This window comes from Desmodus rotundus, chromosome 8 (assembly GCF_022682495.2).
Source record: "Desmodus rotundus isolate HL8 chromosome 8, HLdesRot8A.1, whole genome shotgun sequence".
NCBI lineage: Eukaryota > Metazoa > Chordata > Mammalia > Chiroptera > Phyllostomidae > Desmodus > Desmodus rotundus.
The window spans coordinates 51176866-51190050 of record NC_071394.1 but is presented as its reverse complement, the minus strand read 5'-3'; the positions used below and the strand labels follow the sequence as shown (position 1 = coordinate 51190050).

The 13185-nt window shown below is 37.8% G+C and overlaps 1 protein-coding gene across 6 annotated transcripts in view; it reads left to right on the top strand.

The window, feature by feature from the left end:
- Positions 1 to 13185, top strand: part of RB1CC1 (RB1 inducible coiled-coil 1) — a 96505-nt gene that overhangs the window by 50981 nt on the left and 32339 nt on the right. For all 6 annotated transcript variants that reach the window (XM_024578314.3, XM_024578313.3, XM_024578311.3 and 3 more), the window contains 7 exons: positions 1920 to 2104; positions 2272 to 2458; positions 2540 to 2621; positions 2899 to 2960; positions 6392 to 6495; positions 6913 to 7039; positions 7124 to 9024. In XM_024578314.3, the coding sequence (XP_024434082.2) occupies positions 1920 to 2104; positions 2272 to 2458; positions 2540 to 2621; positions 2899 to 2960; positions 6392 to 6495; positions 6913 to 7039; positions 7124 to 9024 (2648 nt within the window). The remainder of the gene's footprint in view (positions 1 to 1919; positions 2105 to 2271; positions 2459 to 2539; positions 2622 to 2898; positions 2961 to 6391; positions 6496 to 6912; positions 7040 to 7123; positions 9025 to 13185) is intronic.

Below are 13185 nucleotides of genomic sequence, written 5' to 3'. Positions count from 1 at the left end.
GTTAGCTCTTTCCTGCTCTGGCTGGTGGCAGCTCTGTGTGCTAGCCCAGGCTGGGTGTGCCCTGATTCCCCCTTGCTGCATCAATTTCTGATCTCCCTGCCTTGCTGGCCTCAGTGGAATAAGGGCCCTAAGAACCAGTGTATTTTGTCTCCTTGAGAAAAGTACAAAATGGGCCCTTTAGCATTTCTCTTCCTATCTTTCTCCTGCAGATACGCACAGGGGGTTCTTGAGCCTGTCCTACCTGTTCTTGCAGAGGTACCCTGCTGGATGTGGTGCTGGCAATCCTGCAGGAGATGGGGGCTGAGTACATCCTTACCTTCCCAGAGATTTGAGCTCTGCTAGGGAAGGGGTTCTGCCTGGCTGTAAATAATCTCTGGTGCTCAACTCTTTCTTGCCTAATTCCCAGCCCTCTGCCCTCGCAGTAGACACAGTCCCCAACTCTTTTTTGTGTAGGCCCGGCTTGCTAGCCTCACGGGGCTGGGGTCCAGAAATCCCTTTGCTATGTAACTTTCTAATTTCCCTGTCCAGCTCTATTCACTGGGAGCAGACAGCACTTTCAGCCTTGTCCCTTTGCTGGCAGGCACACTTCAGCTCCCATTTTAAAAATTCTCTCTGTGGCACACCCACTGCAGTACCAAGTCATTGTCCAATTTTTCACACATACCGCCTCTCCAAAAACCAATGGTATCTCACAGTCAGTGTGGCCCCTGATCCTTTTGGGAGATAGAGTGCCTCTCTGGCACTCTCCCAGTTGGTGTTTGATGCTGCAGTTGTGGACCTGCTGCTCACTGTGTGTGTGTAGCCTGGATTTCCCCAACTTCCTCTCCCCAATATATCCTTTCAAGTTACTCCTGGCCCGGGTGTGGGGGTTCCCTGCCCTGGGAGGGAGCCATGGAGCAGCAATTTCTGACTAGTCTTTCTGCTGCTGCAGGCGCCACACGGGGGTATTTCCCCTTCCACTTGTAAAATCTCCTTACCACCTTTCGTGAAACGTCTTCTGTACTCTTTGGCTTCCAAACTTCTTATCAGCTAGGAATCTGTTGATTGTTCAGCTTTTTGTCGGAAGTTGGGCCAAGAATCAGAGTTTGGGGGAAGAGCAATTGCACTCAGCTTCCACCTACTTGGCCGCCATCTTTTATATATCCTCTTTGGACATTTTTTTAGTGTTTGCTGTTGGGTTTCAGTTTGTCTGGTTGTGTGTACAAAGAAAACTTTTAAATATGACACATTTGTCTAAATTAATTTATAGCCTAAAAACAGTCCCTTCCCTACTTAAGAAAATGATGTAAATTTCACTTACGAAAATACATTAATAAGGGTAGCTAAGAAAAATAGTATATTTTCCTACCAAATAATAAAATGCATTGTAAAATTGCAATGTTAAGTCATTGTTCTAAAGGTGGCGCAAACTATCTCGTCTGTTAGTTGAACAAAAAATATATAGGCCAGAAATAAAAAGTGCAAAGTCAATTAATTGGTTTTTTTATTTGGATAAGTGTACAATATACTCTTGAATATCATTGGTCAAGATTAAATCGGTTACTCTTTTTCACGGCTTAAAATCAGTGACCATGTTTTATTTAATAGTCATGCTCTGACCCATGTGTAGTAGGAGTCTAGACACATAGGTTCTAGTTCTAATTTGGCTGTTAAATGTGTCCTTTGACAAGTTACTTTCTCTTCCTGGGTTTAATTTTTTTTCTGGCATGAATATGGAAATGAATTAGATGAGCATAGATTTTTATTTTTAAACTGAACCTTTTCCCACGTTCACATGTACGACATTCAAAAAAGTAGCTTTTAAAATTTTGTTTGAAAGTAGCACAGTTCTTGGTTAACATGAAGATTTTCCTTCTAAAAGAATATTCACATCTCTCATGAACCAAATTTAATGTCTTTTGAAATATTTTCTCTCAAAGGGATTTTTAGCTAATCAGATGAGAGCTGAAAACTTGAAGGATGCATCTGTATTACCTGATTTATGCCTGAGTCATGCAAATCAGTTGATGATTATGTTGCAAAATCATAGAAAACTGTTGGATATTAAACAGAAGTGTACCACTGCCAAACAAGAACTAGCAACTAACCTACATGTAAGACTGAAGTAAGTGTTATCTTGTTATTTCTAATTTAGGATGTTTAGAGTTGATGTTACTTAATTTTTCCCAAGTGGTGGCATATTTTTCTCATCACTATATTGAGATACTTGATAGATGAACTTGGCATTAGATTATTTTTATACAATTTGTATGTTTCAATTGCATTCTATAGGTGGTGTTGCTTTGTAATGCTTCATGCCGATCAAGATGGAGAGAAATTGCAAGCTTTGCTTCGCCTCGTAATAGAGCTATTAGAAAGAGTCAAAATTGTTGAAGCTCTTAGTACAGTTCCTCAGATGTACTGCTTAGCTGTTGTTGAAGTTGTAAGGAGAAAGATGTTCATAAAACACTACAGGGAGGTATGCAAATTTTATTCTGTTTTAATTGTGTATCAGTCTTAATGAATTGTGTGATAATAACATAAACTTTCCTCCTTTTAGTGGGCTGGTGCTTTAGTCAAAGATGGAAAGCGATTATATGAAGCTGAAAAGTCAAAAAGGGAATCCTTTGGAAAATTATTTAGTAAGTGCTCTTCATTAATAAGTTTATTTTTTAAGTAAAAAGTGTTTTTTTTTATTTTAAGGATATGAATATATTATAGCATGTATGATTTTAATTAGCATTGAAATCTATGGAAACATTCCTTTTAAGGTCTGTAAAAGTTGAATCCACTGTTAAATTTTAAATATGAAGTATTATCAAAATGTTTTTAAAAAACAAGGGTTTTTTTCCCTTTGGTTTTTGTTTTTTATCCTAAATAAACTTATAAAATAACCACATTGTTGATTTCTTTAAATAGGGAAGTCTTTTTTAAGAAATCGCCTATTTAGAGGATTGGACTCCTGGCCCCCGTCCTTTTGTGTATGTATTTATTCCTAACCATAACTAAATTTTGTTTGTGTTCAAAGTTTGATTTCAGAAGCAGAGGTATTTATCAGAAATTTTTTATCAACATAAAGTTTTTGGCTTTAAGAACAGCAGTTGTTATAAAGCTTTAAAGTACATTTATAGTTCTTTTTAAATTATATTTTATTGATTATGCTACTAAAGATTTCTTCATTTTTTTCTCTTTGCCTCCACCCAGGGCCCCCTATTCCCTCAACAATCCCCCCCACTGTTGTTCATGTCCGTGAGTCATGCCTATAAGTTCCTTGGCTACTCCATTTCCTGTACTGTACTTTACATCCCAGTGGCTATTCTGTAACTACCTGTTTGTACTTTTTACTCGCCTCACCTCTTCACTCATTCTCCCACACTCCCCTCCCATCTGGCAACCATCTGGTAACTAACTTCTTTTCTCTTTTAAGAGTCTCTTTTTATCTTTAACCTTTGGCCTTTTAATAATGATGTGTCTTGGAGTGAGCCTCTTTGCATCCATCATGATTGGGACTCTGTGGTTCCTGAACCTGCATATCTATTTCCTTCACCAAATTAAGGAAGTTGTATTTCACTATTTTTTCGGATAGATTTTCAGTTTCTTGCTCTTTCTCTTGTCCTTCTGATCCCCCTGTGAGGCAAATGTTGGACTTCTTGAAGTTGTCCCAGAGGCTGTTTGCACTGTTCTCATTTTGGGGGGTTCTTTTTTCTTCCTGTTGTTCTGTGTGGTTGTTTTTCACTTCCTTATGTTCCAAATCATTGGTTTGATTCTTGGCTTCATCTACTCTATTGTTCTTTCCCTGTAAATTGTTCTTTATTTCAATTAGTGAATCCTTAGTTTCTGGATGGGTCTTTTTTATGCTGTTGAGGTCCTCACAAAGTTCCTTGAGAGTCCTTATAACCAGTGTTTTGAACTCTACATCTGATAGATTGCTTATCTCCATTTTGTTCAGCCTTTTTTTAGACTTTTGATCTGATCTTTTATTTGTTCTGTGTTTCTTTGCCTCCTCATTTTGGCATTCTCTCTGTGTTTGTTTCTGTTTATTAGGTAGAGTTGCTTTGACTCCATGTCTTGGTAGTGTGACCTAACGTAGTAGGTGTCCTGTAGGGTCCAGTGGCACAGACTCCCCTATCACCCAAACTGGGTACTCGAGGTGTGCCCTTCGTGTAGACTAAGAACACCATCCTCTTGTAGTTGAGACTTGATTACTGTCGGCAGATCAATGTGAGGGACTTACCCAGGCCAGGCAGCTGCAAGGACTGGCTGTGACCCTGACCACCAGCCTCCACCGTCCGTGGAGGATCAGCTGTGCAGGAGCAGGGTGGTGGTGTTCCAAGGGGGTCTATTACTGTCTGCTGGGTGCACTGGCCCTAGGGTTTCCACGGTGGTGCAGTCCAGGGTCAGCCCTGACCTGTGTTTTGCCCAGGGCACCCTGCCTGAGCTGTAAAGCAATCTGAGATGGCTGCTACTTGTGCTTGGCTTGGAGATTCCAAGGTAAAACCAGGCCATGAATCTAATCTGGCTGCCTCTAGGGCTCACTGAAGCCAAGCTGTTGTTTGTTTGATAGGATTTAGGAGCCAAGACAGCCATTTTTAAGGAAAAACACTTTGGGTGGGCCTGCAAGTTGGGTGGGGTGGATCCCTAAGGATGATCAGACAGTGTCAGCCAGGTTTTTGGTATTCTCAGATATGGCACCAGTTTACCAGCTCTGTTGGGGGAGAGTGTAGCAAAGTGATAATGGCCTCTGCTTGTCCCAGTGCCAGACACTTCAGTCACTCTCCCTGTATGCCACTGGTGCCCTTCAAGCTGCCACCCCTGTGCTGGAGCTCAGAGGGAGCGAGTCTGAGTAGGTGAGCCCATGTGTGGGTTCTTTAGAGGAATTGACTGGGGTTCCAGAAGTTTCTTCCACCCACTCAGTCCCTGCTGGTTTTTCGCAGCTGGAAGTTGTGGGGACTTATCTTCCTGGCACTGGAGTCCTGGGCTAGAGTGCCTGGTGTGGGCCTGGGGCTCCTCACGCCTGAGATATCCCTCCCGTATTTTTATCCATGTGAGTCTGGGACCAGCCCGTTCTGTGTCTGCACCTTTCCTACCAGTCTGGATAGATGTGGTTTCTTTAATTCTGTAGTTGTCAGGCTTCCATTCAACTCGATTTCTGATGTTCCTGAGTGATGGTTCTATATTTCAGTTGTAATTTTGATGTGGTTGTGTGAAGAGACAAGCCATGTCTGCTTATACCACCATCTGGACTGGAAGTCTGTAGTTTTTGATATAGATTCTTCTTAGCACAGGGATCGTGTGCAAGGGATCCCCATGTCTTATTACACTGTTAACATTGATAGGAATAAATTCTTTCATTTGTATTTTGTCTTTTTCTCCTTTTGTCCCTTTCTTTACCATTTTCTTCTTTTCTTCCCCATCCTGCTTTTCTTCCCCCGCCTCCGTCCAATTTTTCTTTTTTTATTCTTTTACCCATGGACCCCTTTCTTTTATTTATGTGTTGACACATCAGAATAGAGTGACTTGTCAGGTAGCTTTCATTGGAACCATGAAAAATAAGTTTGATATATTTTTAAACCAGATTCCATGGTCAAAGAAATTTAGGAAGTACTATAGGTTGCTTTGCTTGTTTGTGTTTTCTTAGACATTCAGCTTAGCTGTTAAACAAGTTTCTGTACTCTAGGATTTCTTAGGGCTTTAAATGTATATCGAAGAGTGAGTAATATAATAGGGTTTCCACACTTATTTATCTAGGAAACTCTGTTCAAAGAGAATCTCAACATTTCTGAATCCATGTAAAAATGCAACAAATGGAGTTTATTTTTAAAGATTTATTTCTTGGACATATAATAAAGAAGTAGCAGGGCTTACCATGTAAATTTTTTTTAAAGAAGTTGAAATTAACTAATGATTTATATTTTTAAAAAATGTAAAGGTCAAGTGAATGGCAAGGAAGTGTTACATGGGGGGAAATGATTTTTACCATTTTAAAACAAGGCATGCTAATAGGTGGTAGGAATAGATATAGGGCTCAGGCTAGAGAGATAGATCCTCATGATTATTCTATAGGTCAAGGAAAAATTTGAGAAGTTCATGTACTAGTTAAACAGATGATTCCTTTAATGTTAACAGAAATGCTAGAATTCCCATAAAAAGATGCTGAAAATAGAAGAGAGCAGGAATGAGTACATCAGTTGACTATCAAGAGCTTGTGTATCCCAGTTATTTAAGACTCAGAAAAATAGTACACCATGTCATTGAATAGTCCTTCATTTTTAATTTACTTTATTCTGTTTGTTAAGTGTGAGTTGATCAGTTGAAGCATTTTCATTTATTTGTTTTACTGAATTTGATTATAGTAAAAGAATTTATAAATTTATTCTGTATATTTTATGGTAAATTATTATTATTTGTACAGACACAGAAACCTCGAAAGTTTGACTGTGAGCTTCCAGATATTTCATTAAAAGATTTACAGTTTCTGCAATCATTTTGTCCTTCAGAAGTTCAGCCATTCCTCAGGTAAATGTCATTAGTATTTTTAACTTTAGATATCACTTTACAATGTTTTCATTATTCTGGAGCTGTGGAAAGCAGTACCAGCACTCTCGGAGATACCAGAATAGAACTGTTTCATGATAGACTGTCTCTCCTATGGCTGTTTTAAGAAATTTCTGCAAAATGTAAAAATGGCCAGAAAATAAAGAAATTCATGTGTTATATGTGATGATTTTCTAGTAGTGACTCTGATTTTGCTTACTGTGAGAGATTTCTAATTTATCATTTTAGTGGTTATATCTTAGGTTTCTTGAGCTATTTTTGGTATTGATTGAAAGAAGATGATAATGTAGTAGTTATTTTTGACAGATTAAAATATTTGGTTGCACTTATCTTTTTATTAAGAAATCAGAAATCTAATCTGATGACATTTTGTTTCAGGGTTCCCTTACTTTGTGACTTTGAACCTCTACACCAGCATGTACTTGCTCTACATAATTTGGTAAAAGCAGCACAAAGTTTGGATGAAATGTCACAAACCATTACAGATCTACTGAGTGAACAAAAGGCAAATTAAGTTATTTCAAATGGTTTATTAGTGTAAAATGTTTATGTTGCTGCAGCTATATAAGCCTATCTCTCTCTTTTCCAGGTATCCATGAGTCAGACATCCCCACAGTCAGCTTCCTCACCAAGGATAGAAAGTGCAACAGAAATTACAACTACTACCTCACCAAGAACTCCCCCTCCACTCACTGTGCAGGATCCCTTATGTCCTGCAGTATGTCCCTTAGAAGAATTGTCTCCAGATAGCATTGACGCACATACATTTGATTTTGAAACTATCCCCCATCCAAACATAGAACAGACTATTCATCAAGTTTCATTAGACTTGGATTCATTAGCAGAAAGTCCTGAATCAGATTTTATGTCTGCTGTGAATGAGTTTGTAATAGAAGAAAATTTATCATCTCCTAATCCTATAAGTGATCCACAAAGTCCAGAAATGATGGTGGAATCACTTTATTCATCAGTTATCAATGCAATAGATAGTAGACGTATGCAGGATACAAATGTATGTGGTAAAGAGGATTCAGGAGATCATGTTTCTCTAAATGTCCAATTGGAAAAATGTAGGGTTGTTGCCCAAGACTCCCAGTTCACTATACAAACCATCAAGAAAGACCTCTGCCACTTCAGAACATATGTACAAAAAGAGCAGTGTGACTTCTCAAATTCTTTAAAGTGTACAGCAACAGAAATAAGAAACATTATTGAAAAGGTAAAATATTCTGTGGAAGTAACACTAAATGAAAAACATCAAAAAGAACTACAGTCTTTAAAAAGTGAATATGAAGGCAAATTTGATGTACTAATAAAGGAGAGTGAAGAAAACGAAAACAAAATTAAAAAGCTTAAAGGAGACTTAGTATGCCTCGAGGAGGTTTTACAAAATAAAGATAATGAATTTGCTTTGGTTAAAAATGAAAAAGAAGCTGTCATCTGCCTGCAGAATGAAAAAGATCAGAAGTTGTTAGAGATGGAAAATATAATTCATACTCAAAATTGTGAAATTAAAGAACTCAAAGAGGCACGAGAGATAGCATTAAAAGACTTAAGAAAGCTCCATGTTGAAAATGATGAGAAGATCCAGTTGTTGAGGATAGAACTTCAGAACTTAGAGCAAAGTCATCTGAAGGAATTAGAGGACACTCTGCATGTCAGGCACAAACAGGAGTTTGAGAAAGTTATGACGGACCAGAAAGTTTCTTTGGAGAAATTACAAAATGAAAATCAACAAACAATCAATCAGATTCAAGAGTCTCATGCCACAGTTATTCAGGAAAAAGAACAACAGCTACAGGAGTTAAAACTCAAGGTATCTGATTTGTCAGACATGAGATGTAAGTTAGAGGTTGAACTTGCATTGAAGGAAGCAGAAACTGATGAAATAAAAATTTTGCTAGAAGAAAGCAGAGCCCAGCAGAATGAGACCTTAAAATCTCTCCTTGAACAAGAGACAGAAAACTTGAGAACAGAGATAAGTAAATTAAACCAAAAGATTCAGGATAATAATGAAAATTATCAGGTAGGCCTAGCAGAGCTAAGAACTTTAATGACAATTGAAAAAGATCAGTGTATTTCAGAGTTAATTAGTAAGCATGAAGAAGAATCTAATATGCTTAAAGCTGAATTAAACCAAGTAACGTCATTGTATCACCAAGCATTTGAAATAGAAAAAAACCTGAAAGAAGAAATAGTTGAACTGCAGAATAAATTGGACTCAGCATTGAGTGCTCTTGAAAAACAAAAAGATGAAAAAATCACCCAACAAGAAGAGAGGTATGAAGCTATCATCCAGAAACTTGAGAAAGACAAAGAGAAATTAGTCATGAACCAGGAACAAGAGAGAGAAGAGTTAATTCAGAAGCTTAATTGTGAAAAAGAAAAAGCTATTCAGAATGCCCTAAAAGAATTTAAATTGGAAAGAGAAGCTGTTGAGAAAGAGTTATTAGAAAAAGTTAAACATCTTGAGAATCACATAGCAAAAAGGTAAGAATTAACCTTTAAGTCTGTGATTATAAATTTAAAATATTATTGATTCAAATCAGTTTCATGTGTAATCACATTACCTTGATTTACTCTCAAATCTTAGGTGAGTGTAACAATTGAGGTATTTGTAAAATAAAAACTTGTATGTTTTAAATAGTTAGTACTTTTTGCAAGTATTTTGAAAGTAACAGACTGCACAAATCTATTAGTGGATTTTAAAAATGGATTAGAGTTTTGAATTTCTAGAGAAATGATTTCTTGAAAAACTCAGATGTTTTTGAGAGCTTCTTTTTCCTTTTTTTAATTTATCAACTTCCTTCTTTGGTTTATTTGAAGGTTTTTTCCTAAATTATTCAATCAAAAATTACTTTTCCTCTTTTTAAATCATGTATGTATATATAAAAAGATAACAGTTTCCTCTGAGCAGTGTTTAGTAAACACTAAATTTGAGATTGGGGCTATGTATAGTTTCATTATTGTGACTTTCTTGATATTAAAATTTCAGTGATTTCCTTGTTTTTTCAGATGATACTATTTTTTTAATTCCATGTTTTGTACAGTGGTGGGATTTTTGCAGTTTTATTATTGTTACTGACTGATGTTACCATTTGTTATTAGAGAAAATGGTCTTTAGTTTCTCTATTCTTTAAAATTTATTGAGGTGTTTTGTGGCTAATAAAAACTTTTTAGAACATTAGCAATTAGTTCTATTATTCTTGCAAGTGAATATATTTATATTTATATGTGCATTATATATTTTAACCTCTGTTTCTTGCCTTATCACTTTTACACAGTCTCTTGTGATTGACTCTCTGCTGTGTGATATTCATATATTGGTGTACAGTTAAACCTCTTCTGTTTTGAAAACAGAAACTCTTTATATATTCTGGGGGAATTAAAGGGTTTAATATGGGAATTACGGGTTGCACAAACGTTTATAGAACTGGGGCAGGTAAGGTCAAAGTAGTTACTACAGAAGGCCAGGAAAATTCTAAGTGAAATATGAGGAAAACAGACACTGAGCACCCACCGAAGCTCATAGTTTCCATGGCTCACTGGGAAGCTGCTGCAACATTCAAGAATCTCTTCAAGTCCCAATGATGTGGCTCCATCTGCAGCACAAAATGGTAGGAAGCTACTGTGAAACTGCATCTGGATACGAGCACCTGTATCCACCTGAAGAGTTATCCTGGGCTGTTCTTCTACTTTCCAAACCTTGTACCTGTTCTTTTCATTGGCAAACTTGAAGTTATAAAGGGGTTTCTGGAAAATACAGAATCTGCATTACATTGCAGATCAGATTCTAGAAAACGGGTGAGAGTGATGGCAAGCTGACAGCAGTCTAGCACTGTACACCTCGTTTCAAACTCAGTAATCTTACATATCTCTCTTACTGATGTTGAACTACCAAATAAAGGCATTTACAATGTCATGTTTCTGTCAAATGTGATTCAACTTATATCCCTCATATCTCCTCAGATACCCTAACCCTTCTTGCAAAGGTGAGGCTTAAACTTAGTGTCATTCTAGCCATCCTAGAGTGAACATATTGATGTTCATTAATTTTCTACACAGATACAATCTCTCTTTGATACTCTAAGTTAAATGTTAAAGTATAGGGTTAACTAGCATCACAACACGTTACATACTAGGAGAGAGAAGGAAAAAAGATGAAAACTTGATTAATATATATAGACTTAATCACTACATATATATATACATACATATATATATACTTTTATTTCTGTATTTAGCCTTGTATCTTTGGAACATAGGTGGCAAACACAAGGCTTGTGGGCTGAATCCAGCCCTCCACCTTGTTTTAGCGAGCCCAGCAACTTGTTTCTACCCTATGGCAGCGTTGAGCTCTCACTTAACTGTTACGGAGTAGTTACATTTATACAGTCCTAAAATTACGTTCGGCCCTTTGAAGACAACCTCGAGGCTGATGTGGTCCCCGGTGAAAATTAGTTTGACATCCCTGCTCTAGAAGGTATTTACAGTTTCCTTCTATTATCCACTCCACTTTTTACCTTAGACATCACCTCAGCTGATGTTACTTCTTGATCCGAGGAGACTGTCATTAATGGTCCTTCCTATAATATAGTTGCTGTAGTTTTTCATTTGCCTTTATCATTGGATACAGCAGTGCCAAGAGACACCCTGGAAAAGCCCCTGACTTCCAGTAATATTCCTACCTGCCCTTGTATAGGAGAAACTGTTTCCCACTGATAATTTGAGTTCCATTATATCAGTACTTCTTTGCATGTTGGTTCAGTGACATGAGGAACCCTAATTAGCCAAGTGGTAGTTTAAGCTTCCAGTTCAGTGGGACCCTGGTTGTATCTCCTGGTAAAGGAATTTTTGGTGGGGTAGACGCATGTGGGGACCATATCTACTCTCTAAATCAGCATGACCCAAAATTGTAGGGAGAAGAAGCAAAATTTGTGCAAATGGCTCTAAGAGTAATAGAGTGGCTATTCCAATTTTTATTCTCCAATTTCTGTCCTCGGTTCTCTAGCCCATGTATTCTAACTATGGGAGAGTTAGTCTCACAGTTCAGAGCATGTACTGCATTCTTTAGCTATCAAAATATCACCCATCTGGTACTATAACAGAATTTTCAATAAATTGATCCACAGTTGTATCAAGCCAGCTGCTTTAGAGATTGGTGTATGTGGTGAGATCTGACTCCCTTGGGCATGCAGCCATCGCTATACATGTTTTCTGTAAAATAAAATCCCTTCTTCAGAAGCAATTCTAGTGGAATACCATAATAGTAAATTAAACCTTCTGTAAGTTCAAGGAATGGTGTTCATTGCAGAAACATTGTGGTCATGGAAGGTTAATCTATATAGAAAGTAATGAACTATTTTTGTGAGAACAGATTACTGTCCTTTTCATGATGGAAATGATCAAAAGTCTCCAAGTGATTGGTCTCCTGAAAGAGCTCTGCAGTATTGGGTTCTCAATTTTTGCATGTCATTAGCATTTTGAATAGGACTGGTGTGGCTAAAGAATTTGATACCCAGAGAATGTTCAACTTGCCCATGTGATTATTATGAGGTTCCTTGCAGTGGGACATAATATACTCAGAGGAGTTATGTATTCTCATACTTTGTGCCTCCTTTAAAACGTTCATCCATATTTCTCCTCTACAAATCTCCTTGTCACCAGATTTCAATCTAGTTTCTTCCAAGTCACTCACTATCCAGTCAAGTCTTTGGTCAGTATCCATGAATCACTGAAGTTTGATTTGATAGCCCTGGCCATTTCTCCAAGGAAATGTCAAGGACACCGCTTGACTTAACTACTACCAGGAAGATTTCCATTCGCTACTGTTCTTCAGGATAACTCCTTAATGAGGCTCTACTACTTAAACTGTGCTTTTGAATAATGTCAACTGATTGTGCAGAATTATCAGGAAACCAGATCTTCCAGTTCTTTTCCCCTCATATGGAATGACCTACTTGTGATGGAGAGAAAAGAAGCAATATAGCAGGAGTAAGAGCCCTGGGAACCTGAACCTCTTGAACCTTGTACCATCAGGACTTCTTTGAGCTCCATCCTATGTGTGCCACATCTACTTGATGGTGGAGTACTGCTATGTACACTCAACTTCATGGGTTGATCTTCTTTATGATGGGCAACTCAGGTAACATCATAACTTGGGAGACCATGGTCAGTCTTTCAATATCTATACAGACCCAGTAGCAAACCCTTTTACAAGAGAAAAACAGTTACCAGCTTCAAAAATCCTATGGGCCTCAACTGATTCTCCTATAGGACTTGCCCAGAGCTCCATCAGTATCTGTTTCTGCTGCAGACACATCTAGCATCTACTGGGAAGAATGGCTCAATTGGCCGAGCAGCTTGCATGTCAGTGTGGACCTGCTGCAAGAGTGTCTCTTGCTGTGGGCTTCACACAGAATAGGCCGCCCTAAAAGTTATTTGGTAAATGAGTCATAGCAGCCTACGCAAATGTACTATAGTGTCCAAAATTCAGAGATGCTCACATAGCAACAGTTTGTCCCTTCACCTTACAGGGAACATCTCACATGCCCAGATCAGTGGGTACTTAAAAATGTTTTCTGTAGTGACAAGCTCCTGACTATTCATGGGCTTTATTGCTCACTCTCTGGTATTTTTTTTTTTTTCTTT